At 40.2% G+C, this 23,560-nt stretch overlaps 1 protein-coding gene across 9 annotated transcripts in view; it reads right to left on the bottom strand.

Moving 5' to 3' along the window:
* The window catches only part of LOC104066154 (RCC1 and BTB domain-containing protein 2), a 36,261-nt gene extending 14,144 nt beyond the window's left edge, over positions 1–22,117 (bottom strand). For 2 of the 9 annotated variants that reach the window (XM_054070690.1, XM_054070730.1), the window contains exons 1-10: positions 21,983–22,117; positions 18,139–18,203; positions 14,025–14,088; positions 11,131–11,289; positions 10,517–10,667; positions 8,208–8,374; positions 7,352–7,510; positions 4,832–4,939; positions 2,753–2,895; positions 809–999 (exon numbers count right to left, since the gene is read on the bottom strand). In XM_054070690.1, coding sequence (XP_053926665.1) covers positions 809–999; positions 2,753–2,895; positions 4,832–4,939; positions 7,352–7,510; positions 8,208–8,374; positions 10,517–10,667; positions 11,131–11,289; positions 14,025–14,066 — 1,120 coding nt within the window. In that variant the 5' untranslated portion in view covers positions 14,067–14,088; positions 18,139–18,203; positions 21,983–22,117. Of the gene's footprint in view, positions 1–808; positions 1,000–2,752; positions 2,896–4,831; positions 4,940–7,351; positions 7,511–8,207; positions 8,375–10,516; positions 10,668–11,130; positions 11,290–11,712; positions 11,867–14,024; positions 14,089–18,087; positions 18,204–18,966; positions 18,986–21,982 lie in introns of those variants that run through there. The other 7 variants (XM_054070696.1, XM_054070702.1, XM_054070708.1 and 4 more) reach the window with 7 other exon arrangements.
* Positions 22,118–23,560: the final 1,443 nt, after the last annotated feature.

The following is a 23,560-nucleotide window of genomic DNA, read 5'->3' as shown; positions in this document are numbered from 1 at the left end:
AAGGTACCAAGAATGCTCTGCAGATGTCAGACAAAAGCATACAGCAACACAAAAGCAATTACAAAGGCAGCACAGACGTGGAATAGAAGCATGATGGACTCAGTACAGTTCAAATTACAAAAAAGAAAATTGCTGTATTCTAGCTTTTAGCTTAAGCTCCCAGATGACACCTACAGACAAGCCCATGAGTCTCATGTCTAATTAGGTCAGCAAAGCCACTAAGTTTATTAGCAACCAATAGGGAACTGAATTTGTAGCTGAAGAATGAGCTCTCTGTTAAGACAACGCTACACACTTAACTCTTTCTAGTTAAGGCCATCAAGACAGACCTTAATGTTAATCAAATATCTGAGACACAGCAACTCATCTCTTCAGAAGTCCAGGTTGTCATCACTGGTGATGAGACTCTCAGTGCCTGGGGCCAATTCTGAAAATGAGAATTTGGCCTCCTCATTCTTGGTAGTCTACTTAAAGACACTAAAGACAGCTTCAGAGTTCCTAATGGTTCTGCACAGCTCCCTCAAATCTCCAAATTCAAACCCAGCTTTCTCCACCTGTGGCCATTGTACAACAACACTCAGTGATTAAACAGAAAAAGCCCTCTCCAAATCTAAAGCATTTTCCCACAGACATGAAAAACAGACAATCATTTATCAGCATAAACAGGCTTTAGCAATATTTTACAATTCCATATTACCATTTACATATATGTAATTTATGATTGTGCTTCCCAGGCAAATTTTTGCAATAAACTATGCGCTAATGCTTCTACTTAGAAAGTGTCAAAGCAAAAAATATTTAAGCTCACCTACTGATAGAAGACGCCACATAACGGCAGGGGTAGCAAAGCAAGCAAATACATCATCAGTGCAGGCAAAGTGAGTGAGATGGGGAAGGATCACGGATTGCCCACGGCACTGGCCCCACATGTACACCTGGCCGCTCTGGGTCTTGGCAGCTGACGTGTGGGCAGAGTGGCAGGCTGCAATCTCTATAACTCTGAATTTACAAGCAAACAGAGGAAAAAAGCAAGTCACTCTTGCAAGAACAAGATGCAGTGAAGAACCTCACTACCTCCTGTCTTTCTCTGGTGCAAAATGTATTTGTAAGCACGCGTGCCCTTCTGATTGCAAGAATGTTTTCCTTTCATACACAGCAAAACTAAAAGGGCTATCAATGGTTCTTCAAATAACATGCACCCAGAAAGTTTCTCAGTGAAAAAGCATCTTGTGGCAGTGAGGAGACATCAATGCAGCAGAGCAGTGTATCTGCTGACGCATGTGCTCTACTGACCCCCTCAGCTCCCTCAAACAAACCTATCATGACTTTCAAGTCTCTGGATGACCTCAGTGGTGCTGGGCAGTGAGGCAAGAGGCTGTTTTAAGCTGTGGAGAATGGATACTTGGAGAGGACGAAGAGAGAAATGAGGAGGTGTTTCAAAAAAGTTAACAATAAAACCAAAAACCCCCTTTTTCCTGCTTGCTTATGGGTAACAGTTATAAACCAACACTTTAAATATACTTATTTTAATTAAGATACTCAAGTGTCATTACTTCTACAGTTATTACTTATGTTTAATGGACTTTCATTTTGAAAAATAAAAATTAGAACCAAAACAGCACTAAAAGCTGTTTCTAAGTGTATTTCAGCTATGTTAGACTATCTCAGTAATCCCAAAGTTGATTTAGGATTTCTAAACCCTCACTGTGTACAACATTACACAATCCACTGTTTTGTAGTCTGAACTACTGCTTGTTTACTTGTTCTCCCAGCTGCCTGGGGAAAATTGCTGGGAAACAATTTGTTTAAAGCTATATGTACAAATACTGCAGGCTGCAGCACGGTAATAGTCTCACTGACACCAGAAATGCATATTCTGGCCAACAAACGGGAAAGACATGGTACAACATTAAAATTTGTATTAAAATATGGTAACATTTTAACTGCAGCCAATCAGTATCTGGGAAAAACACAATTACATTTTACGCAAGAGCACAAACACACATAAAGAAACAGCAACATTGAAAAACAGGCCAGGTCTCATGAGCAAAGAGGACTTGCCTCTTCCTTACAAAAAGGTACACAGACACAAGTTAAAGAGGGACATCTCATTGTTCTTATTATTCTCAACAGGAGGCCAAAAGCAAGACCTCAGTAGTAAGGAACAGGTTCAAATTTCTGGCCACACATCTATATGACTTTACACTAGCAGCACAAATAACTGCCCCACTATCCACTCAGGACTTACAGGTAAATATTTAACTTTTAAAAATCTAAGCTTAATTTTCAGGCAATAATACCAATAAAGAACTTCTCTCTTTCTCTCTCCTGGGCTATTGGACAGATTTAATAGCAGAAGTATCACAAATTACAGATGTCCAGTTTTCACTTTTTCAGTGTATACTTCTCATCAAAAGCAGCACATTAAAATACAATTTATACTCAGAGACAATACAGCTTTTATCATTGACTTCAAACACACTACTGAAGAGAAACCATAATTAAGGCCTATAATTTCTGCCAAAGCAGAAAACAGCACATTCTGGCTCAGAACATTCAGTTTCTTTTTCACAAGGATGGTTATGGGTCAGATGCAAGCACTTTCAGCGAAAATTCTGTTCATTTAGGAGAACCATTGCAAAAAAATTATAGGCTATGCCTTCCAAAAAACAGATTAAAAATGCCCTAATTTTCTGCAGCTCTTCTGAGAGCATGTTGGCTAATGTCTGACTGCTAGGCTATTAAGTATTACCTGTCCTTATCCACAATAACTGTTGTAGGGTAAGACTGGTTACTTTTACTCCCAGTACCTAACTGGCCATAGGAATTGGCTCCCCAGGCATAAATCTGACCTTCATCTGTGAGCACTAAGGTATGTGCATAGCCACAGGCAACCTAGAGAGAAAAAATAAAAAGAAAAATCTCATTTTTATGTAACAGTAAATTAATACAGACAGATACACGTTATGCTATATGTTACTGTATTCTACACCAGTGTAAAAATGACAAAACTAACAACTACAGGTAAGTAGCGAACTAGATAGGGTGACTGAGGCAAAACCATATCAGTGAGGAACCCTACCAGATAATCTCAAGAGTACAGCAAAAGAATGGCTAGAAAGGAGGAAATCTATACAACCAATATGAACAGTATACAGAAAAAATGCAGAAAAAGGCAAACCAAGTCTTGCACTGACCTTGCTCTATAGGCAGCTGCTCCAACGTGAACACCTTACTGCTATAAAAACAGGCAAAGCCTCTCCATCTGCTCCTCTCCTCCCCAACCGCCGGCCACACAAAACAGACCTTTCCCTGTGTGGTTTCTAGTGCTCAGCAGGCCCTCCACTGAGATAACTTATATCACTGGAAGGAAACTCTCCACAGCCGAGCCTGAGGACCACCAGTGGCCACCCAAGGGGCAGTCAGGCAGGAAAGAAAGGGCAGAGATGAAACTCTCCATCTTGATGGCAGCACATAACCGTGTTAGCTCATACCCCCTTGCGGAAACCCACTTGGTCCTGCTGAGCTGCCTCCTCAGGTACCCCACATAAAGCTGCTCGAATGTCTGTTTACCATCCACATACCCAGTGGCAAAATTCAGCAACAATATTGCTCTGCTTGAGTTAATGCAACCTGTTATAGTCAGGTGGCCACCAATAACCAATTGTTCAAAACTAGCTCATGTGTCTTTATATAAACTGCAAAGCAGAGGTGTCATAAGTACGTGTAAGTCCACCGACACCCATGAAGAGTGTGATGTACTTTAAATTAAATACATGCCTAAGTTATTTACTGATTGGAGGGCTACAACTTGGCATTAATTGATACCAAGCAAATGAAGTGGAGGGAAACAGGATCTCAGTCAAACCTACTGGAGCACTCATACTCTCCAAACAGAACAAATACAGGGGAAAATAACAGTCACTTTATTACATTATTCTCCAAGAGCAATTGTTACCTGCAAAGCTACTGTCTGCATCCTAGTAACTGAATGCAAAACTACCTAATTAAATGAGTATTTTAAAAGATTTTAAAAAATACCTAACATCCCAGAGTGAATGTAATAAATAGGACCCAAAGTTCAAAACACTCTTGTAAATTTTCACTAGGTAACAAAACCAATATTTTCCAAACAGAACGTGTGATTTTCCTGACAGTGTCTTCTATTCTGGATAAATCAATTAAAAATTTTCAGTATCAGTTCTGCAGTTACTTTAAGTATTTCTTATCAGTCAAAAGAAGTTATGAGTTTGCCAGTTACACTGATGGCAGCCCAGTTATTTGATAAAGTGCAACAACCACCCAAGATCAAGACCAAGCACAGAATCGTACCAACTGCTGACTAAAAGCAGTTGGAAACTATTTGTTCAGACTCCAAACCCCAGTTAGACACCATGGCTGGAGTAAAATTCTAAAAGCAACGTTCAGTCCATCAAAAAGAAAATGCTAACTGGCAGCATCTTCCCAGAAAAGAAGGCAGGGGTTAATAAAGAACTGCATAGCCTAGGAAGAGTTTCTTATTTACTGATATAATAGGATTTTTTTTAACTAAGTTTTATGGGAAAAAAAAGACCAAACATTTCTAATAGCCTAGTCCTCTTTAAGTAAAATCCTGACTTCACTGAAGTCAATGGCAAAATTCCCTCTGAACTCCACTGGTTTACCATTTCTTCCCTACTGACAGACATCAATTTTAAGACAATTTTTTTTTATTCTGATAAATAACATTTTATACAAAGAAATAAAGTAGTCTCTCTTATAAATATAGAGCATGCCTTGGCACGTTTTCAGTTGTTCATAAAGGGTTTGACACGGAGCAGTGCACACATACCCGCTGTATACGAATGCCTTGCAGAGCTGCTATTCGGCACGGTGTTGGCTGATTGCCGCTGCTGCCCAGTCCCAGCTGGCCATTACCATTGTAACCCCAGACATAGACCTTAAAAACAGTGACAGGGATTTTAATTGTCTGCTGCTATCTACTTCTTTCAAAAACAATATAACCGATTCAGATTTACATTAATAACTCCCTTCGGTATTTCCTGTCCTCACAGCTTAGGATCTGTACTCCATATGTAGATACACACAAACACATGCACATATACACATACATATATACACACATGTTTCTCTGTACCAGAAAATCTGAATGCTGCTTCTGTTTGAAACACCAATTGCATACTCATCTGAAATTCTAAACCTCCTTATTCATGCTGCTCTTTAAGAGTTAGATTATGTGAGGCTACAATATTTTTCACTCTTCATATTAAAATAAGGGATTCATACAGCTGTTTCCCTGCACAGAGAAAATTCAGCATTAACACTTTCCTTTTTTAAAGAGCAAATTTCTTATTCAAAAATTCTTTGACAGAAAAAAAGCACACTAAAACAAGTACAAACTGGAAGCTTTGTGCAACAGTTTGAGTAGGCCATTAACAGCTTTCTGCTGAACATAAGAAAAACCAAAAATACTGAGCTCTGGTAATTTCAGTGACATGTTCTACTGCAAACAGTCAATAGCTACTTCGGTCTAAACTGAAACTCCTGGAATGACAAAGCTAGAGAGGATGTTTGCTGCCAAAAAACTTCAGCCGAAAACAACTAAAACAACAAGAACACTACAACCTCTTCATATCTTTGCAATGAGGATAAAAAAATATGAGAGGGATTCAAAGGGCACTGTAGTTAAAAAAATATATGCAATGTACATTTATTTTCTGTTTTCTCTTGAGATAAATAAAGCATGCATATATGAGCACTGAAAATTAAAAGAGCATTCACTTATTATTCTCACATACTTGATACTTAGGACTCCAGTACAGACAATTTTTTTTCTATGACAATTTTTTTTCTAAAGACAGCAGTGGGACAATATATTAATAAGCACTTTAGTTTTTGCTAGAATATAATGTGAACTGTAAAAATCAGTGAAGCAGTGATACAAACTTATATTTACAAACAAAAAATGAAGCTAGCATGAAATGCTAAATATTAAATACTCGATGAGTTAATCCCAACATTTGTAAAAATCTCCTGACCTTCAAAATGCTATTTTCACTTCAGAACTGTGTTTCCAAGTAAATTTGAAATTTGATACTTGAATTCCTTCAATTCAAAGCTAACTTCAATAGCTGATGCGAAGTAATAACTGCCAAATGTTATGAGTAATATCATAAACCAAAAAGTCATAAAGCAAATGTTAGTGGAAAATTTTCCCTGTTTCACTCTACCTCCTTTCTAAGGAAGAAACCATAATCAGCACGGACAGAATCAAAGAATCATAAAATGATTTGCGTTGGAAGGGACCTTAACGATCATACAGTTCCAATTCCCTGTCATGGGCAGGGACACCTCTCACTAGAGCAGGTTGCTCAAAGCGTCATCCAACCTGGCCTTGAACACCTCCAGAAACTTCAGAATATTCAGGACCATTTATGACAAAGGTATTTCTAAGCAATACAAGCAACACAAGATTTGAGGGTGTCTGAAAAGGTATAATTGTTTTCTGAGTAGCAGCTCAATGCTGACTGGTTTGAAATAATCTACATCATAGAATCATAGAATAGTTAGGTTTGGAAGGGACCCTAAAGATCATCTAGTTCCAACCCCCCTGCCATGGGCAGGGACATCCCACTAAATCAGGCTGCCCAAGGGCCCATCCAACCTGGCCTTCCACGGGGGCATCCAGGGACGGGGTATCCACAACATCGTTGGGCAACCTGTGCCAGTGCCTCACCACTCTGATAACGAAGAAATTCTTCCTAATGTCTAAATCTGCCCCTCTCCAGTTTGTACCCATTCCCCCTGGTCCTATCCCCACAAGCCTTTATGCACAGCCCCTCTCCAGCTTTCCTGTAGGCCCCCTTCAGGTACTGGAAGGGCGCTATAAGATCTCCTTGGAGCCTTCTCTTCTCCAGAATGAACAGGCCCAACTCTCTCAGCCTATCCTCATAGGGAAGGTGTTCCAGCCTTCATCTTTGTAGACTTTCTCTGGACTCGTTCCAACAGCTCCTTATCTTTCTTACATTAATGATTCCAGAACTGGACACAGTATTCCAGATGAGGTCTCACAAGAGAGGAATAGAGGGGCAGAATCACCTCCCTTGACCTGCTGGCCACGTTTCTTTCGATGCAGCCCAGGATATGGTTGGCCTTCTGGGCTGCGAGCGCACATTGCCAGCTCATGTCGAGCTTCTCATCGACCAGCACCTCCAAGTCTTTCTCTGCAGGGCTGTTCTCAACCACATCATCCCCCATCGTGTACTGAAAATGGGGGCTGCCCCGACCCAGGTGCAGGAATGATATTACATAAATTAAAATTAATTCAGAAAATTCATTTAAAGTTTCTTACCTCCCCATTTTCCACCACAGCCATAGAGCACATCTGTCCACAAGCTATATTAACTGCTATTTTATTTTGTAGGCAGCTGGTAACTCTTCGAGGAATTGGTTGATTAGCTGTTGAACCAGATCCAACTTGGCCTGAGTTGTTATAACCCCATGTGTATACCTGTTGTAAGAGAATTGTCATAAAAGGTGGTTATATAACATACAGTTCAAAGTACATGTCCAAAAGGGGGTAAAAAAAAAGTTATACACATAAAAAATTACATTTTGAGTTCAAGTGGATGTATTCTTTTCAGGATCTAGGCAGATATATAGGTTTACAGTTTCATTGTCTCTATCAAATACATGCCACTGATAATATTTGTATATTCTATTATTTCACGTTCCTTCAATCAAAGGTAAAAGGCCATGTGACAGTTGCCTTAATGCTGGAAGAATTCATTGCTAGTTTTCCAGAACCCAAAGCAGAATGGCTAACTGGACATAAATGGCAGCTCAAAGTAAACAACAAAACTTTACTTTTGTAGGTAGAACTCCTTAAATGAACATGAGTTATACTAACATCAGCTTTAACACCACTAAAGATTTACAGCAGAGTATAGCGTAGGAAGGGACTAGCTGCCCTCTACAAAGAAGTTATAATTACTTATTGCCAGAAGATGTGGCACAAAAATCAGTGGTCTGCATGAACTTCAAAACAGCCACGCCCTAACAGTTTTTCATTTTTATCAAACATTTGTGTGGCATCAACACTGTGAGGACAGCAAGAAGCAAGGTGTATTCTATCTGCAGAATGTTTTCCTGTTTCTCACCCACACTAATTTCATGAAGAGAAAATAGATTTATTTATTTATTCTTACCTCTCCATCAGATGTTAACACCATAGAATGATGAGAGCCACAGGCAACTTCAATTACTTTCTTGTTCACCAAGTTAGTAGACACTTGACAGGGAACGAAACCATGATTTGTTGTACCATTGCCCAACTGACTATAAGCATTATGACCCCACGTATACACTTCTCCTTCTACAACAAAAATGTAAAAAGATGGTTTAAAATCTCTATTTTTCCAATGACAAAAAGTCACACAAAATTACAAACTGAAAAATCAAATTCAATAACACACATATTTAAGTTTATATAATGTCATGCCCTTTGGGGCTTTTAAGCCCATGGACATACCAATGCCACCTTCGTGCAGTGCTGACCACAAATCCAAAAGGATAGCATCACCATTATCTTAGTAAAGGAAATCATATAGCTAAAACAAAGGAGATAACGACAATAAAGCAGAGAAAAAGATGAAATGAATCAGTAGTGCCCATTTCTTGTTACTGACAATCCATCAAAATTCCTTATCCTTGTCCTGCTTCCCACTTAGGAATACTCAAATAATAAGCTTTCATGCCTTTACAATACACATGAAGATGCTTTTAAGAAAAACTCATTATTACTTATTAATAAACATGCTATCATTTACTTATTATTTAAACATACTACTCAAGTCCTGTATTTTGAGAAACTTGCTAGTAGAATTAAGAATACCAGAAATGCCTGACTGCCTTAGAACGATTCGTCAACTAATGCAAAATTCGGTCTCCAACTAGAAAACAGAAAAAAAGCTGCTGTTTAAGGGGAACAAGAGCCGGGTAACTTTTTGCAGCTCTCAAGTGTTTACAATCACTAGAGTACAGATATTACCAGGTACTTTAATTCTCTTTTGTGTACATATATTGGCCAGTTATCCATGAAGCTAACATGTTTTCATACTCACTTTCATCTGTTTTGAAGCAAGTGTCCTCTAGTTACAGTAGTGTAGGACTTGAAGAATAGCTACGCTACATTCATCTTGTCTACCATCATCATAATCATCATTTTCTAAACCTAAATTACCCTGGTTTTGCAGGAGAACTAGGTTTGACATACAACTCCATCAGATTTCTAGAGATCATTAAATTCCTTATCCCTAAGAATGGTTCCCTCAGAACTACATATGCAAAATGCACTACATTAAACCAATACTTCTTTACAATAACAGGTTAAATCTAATTATTTTATCCTGTCAAAAGCAAACAGGATAAAATTTGGGTTGGAAGGGACCTTAAAAATTGTCCAGCTCCAAACCCCTGTCATGGGGGGTTCTCATCCTTTCACCAATAGGAGAATACAAATTTCTGGTAACAGGTGAAACAGCTGCATAGAAACATACAAGATAAACTGGAATTGATAGCAATTGACACAAGAATTGTGAAATATATAATGGAGGGCTGTCTGAAAAGTAGGTTAAGAGGCTGTACTGAATGGACATTATTCATATGAATGGAGTTATCGGTAAAAAACACCAAGGATCAGTTCCAGATCTGTTCTTTTGCAATACTTCAGTTCATTATCTAAGTAATGAGTATGAGTATGTCAGCGAGATCTGCCAGCCACAAAGCTCAGAAGAATACAGATAGGTACATAAAAAGCAACCAGAACAGCTTATCGTGAAGAGTGGAGAAAATACTGGAATGTGATTGAATAAAAATAACAGTCACACGTTTACAACACAATTGCCCTCACCTACCTTTTATCATCTAATCTAGACTGCTCAAAAAGATTTCTTCTCATTAATGGAGAAAGAGAGACAAATTTTAACATCATCAGTCAGGGTCTAACAAAGCCTCACTGGGAACAAATATTAGTTGTCTTTGAGAATAACGTACTTGATTATGAACAGAAGGGCCAGTAGCAAGATGTTGATTGTCAATGAGACAACAGAAAACAAAAGGCTGAGAGGCAACATAATCGGTCTTTAAAACACATCAAAAAGTAGGCACAGGAGATGCATTTTACCTAAAGGACAATGTTGGCAGAAGAACATGTGGGCATAACAGAGCCACTAATGCATTTCAAAAGCAATATGAAGTTCCAAATTTAACTGCAAAGTAAAATCAATACTTCCAAAAGCAGTAACAAGATTGAAGTACAGCTTGTAAAACTTTTGAAAAGAACTAGCTATGAACAGAGCGAGCTGACATGTCACATTCACCAGTGAATATATCGGACTTGATAACCCATAATGTCTAACCCAACTCCTCTCTCACATTACCAGTAGAGGCCTTTCACACCCCCTGGACTAATTAAAGCGAATGTATCTGAAAAAGCCATACTCAGACTATACTTTACCTTCTGTAGCAAGAACGACATGAGGACCACTTCCATAACTCAGACAGGCTATCTTTTTGCCACACAGAGAATCCAGCCTCCTTGGTTCAATAGTGCTCTGCATGTCGCCTGTTCCCAAACACCCACTGCAGTTCATGCCAAGCACAAAAACCTGTTATAAAAAAATCACAGAATCATAACTCAAGTCAGAACTGAAGACCTCCAAAGGTCAATTAGGCCAAGCCCCTGCTCAGCAAAGGTCTACACAGATCAGCTGGCTCAAGGCCACGTCCAGCTGAACCCTGAACACCTCCAAGAAAAAGATCTCACAACCCCTCGAGGATTTAACCACTCTCATGGTAATTTTTTTTCCTATTTTCCATCTTTCAGCTTGTCTCCATTGCCTCTCATGCCATCACGAGGCACCTCCAAGAAACGTCCAACTCCACCCTCTCTTTATCTTCTGATTGTGGTAGGAAATCATTGAATTGAAAATGTTTTACCAGCATTCATAATGACAGGGCATTTTTGCATACACTTTTTTCTAGGTATACTATCACAGTACTGGCTTTCAGAATAACTTGTTAGATAAATGACTAAATATATCATGCTCATATACACTCTTGGACAATTACCTCATCATTTTCAGTTGCATACAACACTTCATTGCCAGCACTGCCAAATACACAGGCTTGACGAATTAACTTGAGCTCTTCTGGGGAGCAGAGAGAAAAAATTGGCCATTTCCCAACATCCAGCATCTTCAGGGCTGACAATAAAGTTGCCTCCAAGACCTGATATTGTAAAAAATTATATAAACACTTAGCCAGAGAGAAATCTATAATTTTGTGCAGTAAAAAGGATAAATTCAGAGAAACACCACCACCTCCTTTTTCAACCACAAACCAGTATTATACTTCTAGAACAATACTTGGAGGGAAGCCATTAAAATAAAGCAATAAAATACATTGTGATCCATAAAGAAAGGATCTATATGCATGGAGAAACGTACCACATAAGAAGTTAAACGGTGAGGCTGTATTTTCATTATATTCATACAACCTAACTGCTAGCTTATAGAAGTCAATGTACAGGATTCTACTATAAACAGGAAGGTACACATTCAAAACTTTAAAACAACATGTGTCTCTTCCTTGTGTGCTAAAATTACTGTTAAAAGAAGAAACCATAAAAAACCTGCCCAAGAAGACAGTTACCTTTGAAAAATATACACACTTGTTTCAAGCATTGAAAATGGGAACTTGACAAACTTTTTCCTTTCTCCTTTATTTCTGAACTCTTCTCCTAATACTCCTGAATTATTGAAAATTTGGGAGCTTCGTAAGAAAATCTGCATTTTATGTAAGTAGACATATAATAAAATAAAAAAGATAATTGAACATTTCCCAACTTAGCCAAGGATAAATGACAAGTTAAAGGAAAAGAAAAACAGATCTCTCCAGACATTAACACTAGCCAAGCTAATATCTGAATCTCACGCATTATTTCTACTACTTTAGTGGAGCATACATAAGAAAAATGTTACAGTATCCAAATTTAATAGCAAACTTTGGATGAAGCATGCATAAAGATTTATTTCCTGAAATTAAAACAGGCTATGGACACGAAAGAAAAGCAGCATTACTTGCCAGATGAGAAGGTAAGTAAGAATAGATCTCTCCTACCACAGGCATTGTGTAGTTCACGACATAAGTGAGGATTACATCATTAGTTTATTTCTAGAAAGTAGCACACTTACAAAATGATCCGTTACAGAAAATTTTTTCTATCATCGAAACAAAGTTGTGAATGAATTATAGCTCGGAGTCTGAAATGCACCGTGATGCATGAGGATATTACTTTTTTGATTAGCATCACTCAAGATGAAAAAATGAACACAGAAACAGAGAACATTGGAAACAAAAGAAAGAATCCCTAAATTTATCCTGAATTAAAATCTTTAAATGAATAGCAGTTTATCACATGCCTTTTTATATCATACTTCTGAGGAAGGGAAAGGAGGGTTGGTCACATTCCCTAAAGGAAAGATGTGGTTTTGCTCACACCAGTTCTTTCCCCATCTCCTCACACCAAATAACTGACCAATTTTAGTCATATTTGCAAGGGAAATGGAAGTATGATTCTGCTGACACAATCCATTTGGCAGTAGGCAGCTGGACAATCAGATATGTATGTTATGAAATAAGTCAGCGAGCAAGTAGGTCCAAGCTAGTCCTAGCAAGTGCTGCCCTCCATCAGACGCAGCAAGATTGTAAGAGACAAAGGGCATAAATCTATATGCAATCAGGTTTCAGTCATCTGCTGTTTGCAGAACAGTTTGTTTCATGTCAAGAGGTTAGCGTTAATTCTATGGAGGATTTTAGTTGCTTTTAAAATATAATAACGAATACTGAAAGCATCACACACTAGTCTTCAAACTACATCAACAAAACTGCATCCCACTTTTGCTCTAGGCCGATGAAACCTGAGGTTCAAAAGGACAGTGTGTCCTTCAGTTGTACAGATTCCCTTACTGGAATAACACACTGGTTTCTTTAAAATGTAGGCCCTAAATTCCCAGTGAGTCAGAATGCATTCATCTCAAATAGAAAAGGCTTTTTCTGTAACCTTCTTCTACAAAACTCTCACGTTCTACCCTCATAATTAACAGGTAAAATAACCCCAAACTGCAGCACTTAACACTAAAATCATGCAGTGAACGAAAAAATCCACTATTATAAAAAGCACCTAAGGAAACACAATACTGGGGTTTTTTTTGGTTTGAGTACAACAGAATTTATCAGACTAACACATATCTATAATCTAAATACCATCTCTGGATTATATTCAATTGAGTAAGCCATATTCTGTCATCTTTCAAGATTTTCTCCCGTCCCACAGTTCCCCGTTATATTTTGTCCCAAAAATGCAAACACCAGCTTGAACTATCAGCCTGCCAGTATTTATGTCTCATAAGCAATTAGGGCCCTCATTTTATTGCACAGTCATGAAAGACAGAGTTAGAACAGAATTTAATATTTCATATGGTCCAACTACCTATTCCAAACGTGCATCAGTTATGCATCAAGAATTTCTAAAACTTCTACACTTCATTTGACCTCAGCAATTGGTTTAAAAGCTGGTTATTCGGTTTCATTTGTCACACATATCACCTTAAAAGGTATCATTATTAAGCCCAAAATCTGAAGAACGTGTTCTTAAGTTTTACATACAAAGTATTCAAAGAAAATGAAACAGAAAAATGGGAGGAAGTTTTTACAGCAAATTACGCTATAGAAGTAAATTTAAATAAGTTTGTTGTTCAAACATTTGGCTGGAACATGTAACTTCAGAACTTAGCACTAAATTCAACTAGCCCTGTGAGCTGTATAGTTTCCCTACCCATGGTTTTGGTTTTCTGTTTATCTTGAAAGCTACTAGCATGTACTAAGCTATTACTAAATGGAACCAAGCTCCTTCCTTTCATGTAGAGCAGTACAGAATCCTCAATACAAATCCATACTCTAACCTTGACACCAACTCCTTGAGAAAGAGGAGATTCATCCTCCATATGGATCTGCGCTTGTGTTCCCCTGCAGAGAGAGAACTATGGTTAAAATTGCCATAGCATATTGCTGCAACAGTACTTTATGGAACTATACACACTTACTATTAAGTCAGAATTATCTGCTTCTGTGGAGTGAGAAAACAAGAAACACAAAGCTCAGTCAACTCTGGTTTTACATTCAACACAATGATCGGACAGACTCTGCTCTTCCATATTTTTACCTCAACAAATAATTCTTGGATGAAACATGTTATGAAAGCAAGTAGCAAAATTAATCAGATTGTGATTGGAAAGGAAGTTTTATTAAACACAATATTCCAACGTCTTTTTATTGCAATAAAAATAAATTTAAAATGTTGCCCTTATAAGTTTTCAAGATATTTCTTTCAACATAGAAAAAGTATACTGGTTGGAGCTTTTAATTTCTGGCTTAAGCCTTCAGATATTCATTCCAGTTTCATTCTGAAAGCCAATGTTAGAAAAATGTTTGGATCTTTCCAGGTTCACCGAGAACTGTTAAAATATTCACTCTGTTTCAGAAAATATTGCCAGCCCTGTAAACAACTTGCATAATGTCTATGACAGTCATCACCAATAGAAGTAGATTATCAGATGTTTCTTCACAAATAAATATGCACAGCTCTACTATTCTTGAGTTATTTCCTAATAAAGCCATGCAACTCCATTTTCAGTAAAACTGCAAAAATGAGTAGGCAGCTCTGAAGCTGTGCGAGCCTCTTCTACTCAGTATGTGAGAATTGTATACCTCATTTTCTTTGAGGTACACTGGTTCAGCCGATGCTAAACATCTGTTTATTTTTCACTGAAAATTAAATGACTGTAAAGTTCTGACTACAGGCAGAATAACATCCAACAAACAAGAAGTTACCATTTTACTTTTCATAGGCAAAGCACACTTTAAAAAAAATATCACATTTAGCTTTATAAAACTAGCTAACTTACTATTAAACATGTGTCTTACATAAGACTTTGTGCCACAACACCCTGGCTGAGGACACAGAGTACATGAAAATCATACAATTTGAGTATTATAAATGTTAATGATTTAACAAGTAAGATTTAATTTACTGAATAACCATCTTTTTAATTTACTTGAAACAAATAAAATCAAACAGTTGCTGCAGCTTGACTACCCTGAATACATATACTGTTAAGCTAATGCTTTAATAAAATCTATATACCGTCTACATACACAGTGTATTTTATACACTTAGTTTGAGACATCAAATTATAAATTCAAGCTCGTATGTGAAAGTCTATCTACTTTCCTGTCCATGTCTACTGTGAGCTTAAGGCCAAAGCACACAACCAAACTGAAATAACTTGAAGCAAAGCCATATTCATTTTCAACTAAGAAAGACTAATGGGCTGATTCAGTTGCCACACGTTAACACATTACTGCTATTTGAAATGACCTTGGAGATTCCCAACATGAAATGAGGCTGGCAGATATAATACAAGACCTACAGAGTACCCATGCCATGCTGGAACAGCAGCTAAGAACCAAATGGCACTAGACAATTATTCGTGTGCAACTGAACAGAGCCCTGAATAAGCACACGTTGCCACTTAACAAGCTTTAGGACTTAGTAGATCCAGGGTAACTTGTTAAGCTCTTGCTGTTAAGTGATTTATTATTTTCTTCTTCTGTTGAAGTTTGAACTTATTTCTTCAAATAACAAGAAAGCAACCAGTTGATTTTGTGTACATCATCTCTATTTAAACAGCATTTTAATAAAAAAATATTTATATTAAACGTTCACAAACCTCTTATCTGGAATCCAAGTACAATATAAGAATTTGGACAGCATACTCTGCAGTCCAAGTTTAGGTCTTAGAATTTGAAAGTTCTGATCCTGGTGCCAGTCCATCTACGATAGTTCTGACAGTCAAGTTCTATTAGCAATCTAAGACCATTTAATCCTAATAATTTAAACAGGTTCACTGACTCATTTGAATGCAAACATTTTTTTAGATTCTCTAAAAATTGCCAGGCAAATAAAAATTTTCAGAACACTCACTATTTCCTCACACTTAATTTGATCATTCATGACTTTCATCTGCTGAATCATAGGTCTGTCTGGAGCTATTTCCTCAAGGACTAACCACAGGCTTAGGGAAGATTGGGAGGAAAAAGTCACATAAAAAAGAGACTCGCTGACACCTTTAGGAAAGGAACCTAACCTTCTCCGATATTGTTGATTTATCAGCAGATTCCTACCAGACTAGTCATAAACTAACGTTAACTTGTCCAAGTGATCTTGCAGGAGAGGACAGAACAGCAATACTGTCAACTGTTATTCCTGCTGAACAGGTTATATGCCCTTTCTAGGAAGACATGAGTCTATTTTCAAATTTATCTTCCTTTTTGGTATACAGTGAAATGTCACTACTGCCTCCTGTGCCGACAATAAGCTGACAGAACTTGGCTTGTCATTCATTCTTCCCCTGATGCAGTATTTTCCATTACCAAGAAATCACAGACTCTGAGAAACAATAAGAGGTTGTTGGAAAAACTGCCATCTCCAACTCCAGCTGAAGCACAGTCTTCTCTTGTTCCCTTCTTGCTTCTTGACATCGGACTGTGACTTCTTGGCTCCTGATGCAAGCTCCACTGGCTGCTGACTAATTGCAAGAGCAAATCTATGCACAGTTTAGAGGCTAGATCCAAGACACTCTGGTAGGCTGAAGTACCAACAGTCTGAAAGACTGACATCCTTGACCTTGTAAAGTAGGTAACTGCTACAGAAATTTTCAATTTAAGTGACCTGAGATAGGACAGCTTTATTGTCTCAGTCTCCAGAGCCAAACTTTAGTCAAAAACATTGTTGGTATGTTGTCAGACACCATTTCTCTTTTGGCACAACATCCAGTTCCACCTGCTGGCTCCAGGGATGGCCCTCTTGCATGACCCCACTGAAGCTGTCAGAGGTTTATCTACATGCAGTATGTTGTACAGGAGCTAAATGCTGAAAAGCTATTTGCAAAGGCCTTTTTTTCAGGGTCATCATCACCTCAAAAAAGAAATTTGTTGCCAAGAACAAAAGAAGTGAAAGATAAGATGTAAACAACACACAAAAGAAAGAACATGCAAATGAAAAGCAAGGAAGATAGTGGGAATACTGTTCTGTTACCCGTGCTCAGCTATATCTTTCAATGCAGGTTCCATATCACTGCAATAAAGAGTAAGTACATCAATGAAAAACATTTTGAAAGAAGTGACAAGATGGGAAAGAAAACAGAGGGCATGATTTTTCAACTCTCCATTACCTTAAAAAAAAAAAAAAAAAAGTGTCAGGATCTGGTGCGAAATTTCTCCCCTAAGTGACAGAAATGCTTTGAAAAATCATATGTAGACTCCTGGGGCCACCTTCCCCTTGCCCCAGAAAACCTCCACCATGAGGTTTTGGGCTAGCAAGACAGTCTGACTAATTTAATTTTTATAAAATCATCTAGGACACTTAAAAATCCTGTAAGATGGCAAGACACTGTTCATATTAAGTTTCTTTATTTCTCCCATTCTTATTCCATTACTTTTTTCCCGCCTCAGAACTGCTGTCACCATCATTGACGTAGTATGTTGCATTGTTTATCAGTGAGCAACAAGAGTGGAACTGACCGAAAAAAAGGACCATCATCCACCAGAGGGAAAATGTTTAAAGCAGAAGAAAAAATAATCTTGAATTCTTTTTTCATTTTACAAACCCTGCGGTCACCCTGAAAAAAAAATCAAAGCTTGGGCTATCCATCTTCTTGAATGAAAAGAAATGAAGATCTGAGTAAGTTGACTAACAACTAATCAAAAAGAGAAATTGTAAAACAAACTAATGAAAGCCAGAAATACAAAGATTAGAAAGTAGAAGTGAAGTTTACACTAAAAACATGCCTTGAATAGACTTATTGAAATGTCAAGGTCAGCAGATAAAAAAGACTAATAAGGTGTCAATCAAAAAATATTTTCACTTTAAAATATTTATGCTTCTTTCTACAAGTACAAAAGTACCTTTTCAAGCCAATTGAGCATTTCAGATCATGGAAACAATGCAAGAACTACCTTCAGTGCTGAAAAGTATTACAGGAGGATGCTGGAGTCATTTTCGCATAATTAGTGGTTTACTTCTGCAGCAAAAGAAAAAAACATAAAATGAGCATTATCTCCAGAAGCTGAAGTGTTTCAAAATAATCAAATGGGGTTTTTTGACAGTCTCTCGGGAACAGGATGTCATTCCTCTATCTAAATCTAACCTATTGAAATCTAATGCAACCTAAATCTAAACCGAGATGATGAAGAAAAATATTCACTTGCATTTTTTAAAGTGGCTGACCCAAGATTTTCAGAAAATTAACTTGAAAACCTCTTTCTCTCTACTGAATTGTTAGCCAAACTCTAAAACCGCTTCAATCTCTATAATCCATACATATACAAAATACAAGTGATGCAACTGTTAGCTCTTGTCTGTTTCAAATACTACATAAAATTTTAGTTTACCATATAATTGATTTGGTAGAATGAAACTAATACTCATTCTTCATTTTGAGCTTCCAACATGAAAATTCAAGGAACCAGTTTTAGGGAAAAGTATTTCAAAGATTTTGTTTTAAAAGAACTTTATTAAAAATATTAACCATGTAACAGAGCAAAATAATTGATAATAGTGTGATAAATATGAGAAAGAAACAGCTCTTCTCGAATTTTTCACACTACTAAATGAGATCAAGTTCAAAACAATTCAGTACTTATTTGGTAAGCTTATAGCAGTTATATGTAAGAACGACTAGATTACTATCCATCCTTCCCAACAATGCTGTTATCTGTACCTATGAAAGAAATCCACCCGTGACATAATCACTGGCAGTACCTCTCAGTAAGTGATATACTTACCCAAACCCAACTTTTGTGGTCTGTGGCAGACACCACAGCTCTTCCTGTTTTCTTTTGTCTCCAAGAAATTATATGCTTGACTCCTTTTTCATCCGCACAATCCCTTTCTGTTACTTTACAGTCCATTACCTCAATCTCATCCAATGTCCTTCCATCAGATTTATTTCCCATATGTGGACAGTATTATTTCTCCTACCCCACATTCAGAGGGACCATTATCTCTCCACGTTCCCCTTATCCATGCCTGCTTTCACATCCTTCTCTATTAGTTCAGCCCAATTGGTTTCCAATGGTGCTGAAAGACAACTTTCTACAGAACTTCCTCAGTTCAGAATCTGAAGTAGAATCCCTTTGCTAATTGTGCCCTTGTTTTTAATCTACTAACATTAGAAATTCAATCTCTACAAGGAAATGCAATGCAATCCTCCTATTTCCCTCACATTTACAATCCTTGGTTTCCCAAATACTCTTTCTCTTCATTAAGACCATAACTGACCATCGAGCTAAGCTTGTATCATGTACTATGAGCTTCACATCTCCTCTGCACACTTGGGACAGAGCTCTCCCAGACCGCACAAACTTAACCCTCAACAGAAGTTGCAATCACAGAATCACAGAATGACCTGAGCTGGAAGGGACCCACAAGGATCATCCTGCATAGGACAACCCCAAATTTATACCATGTGCTTGAGGGCATTGTCCAAATGTTTCTTGAACGTTGTTAGGGTTGACACCTTAACTGCTTCCCTGGGGAGCCTGTTCCAGTGCTCCACCACCCTCTGAGAGGAGAACCTTTTCCTAATATCCAACCTCAACCTCCCCTGGCACATCTCCCTGACATTCCCTCGGGTACTATCACTAGTGACCAGAGAGATCAGTGTTTTCTTCCACTGTGAGGAAATAGTAAACTGCTATGAGGTGCTTCCTCCATCTTCTCTTCTCCAGGCCAAAGAGATCAAGTGACTTCAGTCACTCTTTATATGGCTTCCCCTTTAGACCCTGACCAACTTTGTGCCTCTTCTCTGGACACTCTCCAGTAGATTGATATCCTTCTTACATTGCAGTGCCCCAAACTGCACACAATACTCAAGGTGGGGCCTTACCAGTGTGGAGTAGAGTGGAACAATCGCTTCCCTCAGCCCACTGGCAACACCATGCTTGATGCACCCCAGGACATGTTTGGCTCTCTCGGCTGCCAGGGCGCACTGTTGGCTCCTGGTCAACTTGCTGTCAACCAGAACCCCCAGCTCCATTTCCACAGGGCTGCTCTCCAGCCTTTGGCCCTCCAGTCTTCATGTCACCCAGTGTTGCTATGTCCAAGGCATAAAACCAGACACTTCTCCTTGTTAAACTCCATGCAGTTGGCGATTGCCCAGCTCTCCAATTTGTCCAGATCCCTCTGCAGGGCCTCTTTGTCATCAAGTGAGCCAACAGCTCCCCTCAGTTCTCTGTCATCAACGACCTCCAGTTTTCAGCCATTAACACACCAGGGGCCTGGGGACCCCCCAAGGCACCACACCGGCCCCTACACAACAGGGGGTGCACAAATGCCAGCACAGGGACGGAAGAGCCATCTTGCCCCTAATGCAGGAGGGCTTCAAGGGCTCCTTGTGCAGCCAAAGGGCCCATCCCTACTTCCCCACTGGGGTTGACATGAGGTGGGGCCACTGACCCATAATGACACCCCTCCCCCCAACTCCTTCCAGTAAGGACCCTACCTGCAGCACCCCCACAACACTCTTAGAATCATAGAACTGTTAGGTTGGAAAAGACCTTAGAGATCATCCACTCCAACTATATCTGTCTACTACTAAATCATGTCCCCAAACACCTCATCTACCTGCCTTTTAAACACCACCAGGGATGATGACTCAACCACCTCCCTGGGCACTTGTTCCAGTGCTTGATAAACCTTTCTGTGACAAAATTTTCCGTAATGTCCCATCTAAACTTTCCTTGATGCAGCCTGACACCATTTCCTCTTGTCCTATCACCCATCTCTAGTCTATTCTCCCAACTGATACGTGATAGGACAAGGAGGAATGGCCACACAGGTATGGTTGGACTTGATGAATCTCAGAGGTCTTTTCCAACCAAATTCTATGATTCTATCATTTGGCAGAAGAGACCAACATCCACCTCTCTGCAACCTCCTCTCAGGCAGTTGTAAAGAGCAATACGGTCTCCCCTCAGCCTCCTCTTCTCTATGCTAAACAACCCCAGTTCCCTCAGTTGCCTCTCTTAACACCTGTTCTCCAGCCCCTTGACCAGCTTCCTTGCTCTTCTCTGGACATGCTCCAGCACCTCAATGTCTTTCTTCTAGTGAGGGGCTCAGAACTGAACACAGTGCTCAAGGCGTGTCCTCACCAGAGCCGAGGTCAGGGGCAGAATCACTTTTCCGGTCCTGCTGGTCACACCATTTCTGATACAAGACAAGATGCCATTTGCCTTCTTGGCTACCTGAGCACACTGCTGGCTCATGTCCACTCGGCTGTCAAAGAACAACTCCAGGTCTTTCTCTGCCAGGCAGCCTTCCAGCCACTCTTCCTCAAGCCTGTAGTGCTGCATAGGGTTGTTATGCCCCAAGTGCAGGACCCGGCATTTGGCCTTGTTAAACCTCAGCCCACTGGCCTCAGCCCATTGGCCCAGCCTGTTCAGATCTCTCTGCAGAGCCTCCCTACTCTCCAGCAGATCCACACTTCCTCCCAGCTTAGTGTCACCCCTGAGGGTGCATTCAAGCCCCTCATCAAAGCCGCTAATAAACGGTCCCGCCCCCCTTCACGGCCGCGCAACGGCCGAGCCCCTCATTTACGGCACCGCCCCTCATCGGCGCTGCGCGCCACCGCTCCCCACCACGGCCCCGCCCGCCAGCGCCCTTCCCTATCAGCCCCGCCCCCTCGGCCCCGGCCCCGCCCCCTCGGCCTCGGCTCCGGTCGCGGCCGCCGCGGAGGCGCGCCGGGCGTTGCCCGCGGATGAGGGGGCGGTGGCGGCTGTCACCCCGGGCCCCGCCGCTCACCTTCCCCGCGGGCGGCGGCGCTTTCTCCCGCCCTGCGGGGAGAGACAGCGAGATCGGGGAAGAGGCAGCCGCCGCCGCCGCGCTCCGGAGCCGCCTCAGCCGCGGGGGCGGGGAGGGGCTGGCCCACCCGGGGACCGCCCACTGCGGGGGGCGGTGGCCGCGATCCCGGCCGGGAGCGGGGCTGGGGGCGCGGCGCCTGGCTGCCTGTGGCGGGCTGGGCACCGCGGGGAGAGGCGGGGTGTGCTGAGGGGAGTCGTAGGAGAATTGCGTTGGATTGGAGGGGACCTGAACGGTCATACAGTTCCAGCCCTCCCTGCCCCTCCCACCAGACCAGGCTGCGCAAGGGCCCTGGCTCTGAACACCTCCCGGGATGGGGCATCCACAGCTCCCCTGGGCAGCATGTGCCAGTGCTTCACCACTCTCACGGTTAAGAAATTCCTCCTTATGTCCAGCCTAAATCTTTCCCTCTCCATTTTATAGCCATTCCGGGTTGTCCTATCACTACAAGCCTTTGTGAACAGTCCCCCCCCAGCTTTCTTGTAGCCCTTTCAGGTAGTGGAAGGTCGCTATGAGGTCTTCTCGAAGCCTTCTCTTGTTCAGGCTGAAGAACCCCAACTCTCGTAGCCCGTCCTCCTATGGGAGGTGCTTCAGCCTCCTGATCATTTTTGTAGCCCTCCTCTGGACCCATTCCAGCAGCTCCATATCCTTCTTACGTTGAGGATTCCAGAACTGGACACAATACTCCAGATGAGGTCTTACAAGAGAGGAATAGAGAGGCAGAATCACCTCCCTCTCCCTGCTGGCCACGCTTTGTTTGATGCAGCCCAGGATATAGTTGGCCGCCTGGGCTGTGAGCGCACATTGCCAGCTCATGTTGAGCTTTTCATCAATCAGCACCCCCAAGTAATCTGCAGGGCTGCTCTCAAGCACATAATCCTCCATCCTGTATTGAAACCATGGAAATGAGAAAATACAATAAATATATCCATTCAGAACCTAGATGATAGTTGATTGTGATAGAGCATTGTATTAAGAATATAATAAGAACAGGTGTTGGAAATTCATCTTTGTGACAACTACAAGAATACTGTTCAATTGTCCCATGTATAGCCCCAGTCCAGCTGAATCAACAGGTTGCCTGAGAAATGTCAGACTTAGAATATAGGTATTAGATTTGATGATAACTGATGATTAAAAGGTCAACCTATTTTTGAGTATAGGCATAGACTAGATACGGGTATAAGTTAATGAAACAGCTTGAGGTTTTTCTTTGAAGCTGAAAGGTAAATAGATGCGCCTCATGAAAGAAGGTAAGTGACTTTTATGACCGGAGAAGGAACATGACCTGTTGAAGCATCAGTTCTGAGGGAGAAGCGAAACAAGACAGCAGAGATGAATTATCAAAGTGAGCTTGTGTGGACTTTTGAGTTAATGAAGAGTAAAGAACTAGGAGCACATGGAAAAGCACCAAGAACTTTTCGAAGTAAATGACTATTGTATAATGGCATGTTAAAAAAAAAAAAATATATATATATATGATGATTTTGTGTGGGCTTTTGCCACTCACTGAAGTGATGG

Source organism: Cuculus canorus, chromosome 1 (assembly GCF_017976375.1).
Source record: "Cuculus canorus isolate bCucCan1 chromosome 1, bCucCan1.pri, whole genome shotgun sequence".
Classification (NCBI taxonomy): domain Eukaryota; kingdom Metazoa; phylum Chordata; class Aves; order Cuculiformes; family Cuculidae; genus Cuculus; species Cuculus canorus.
Note: the sequence above shows the minus strand (reverse complement) of the source record. Positions and strands in the feature narration are given on the sequence as shown.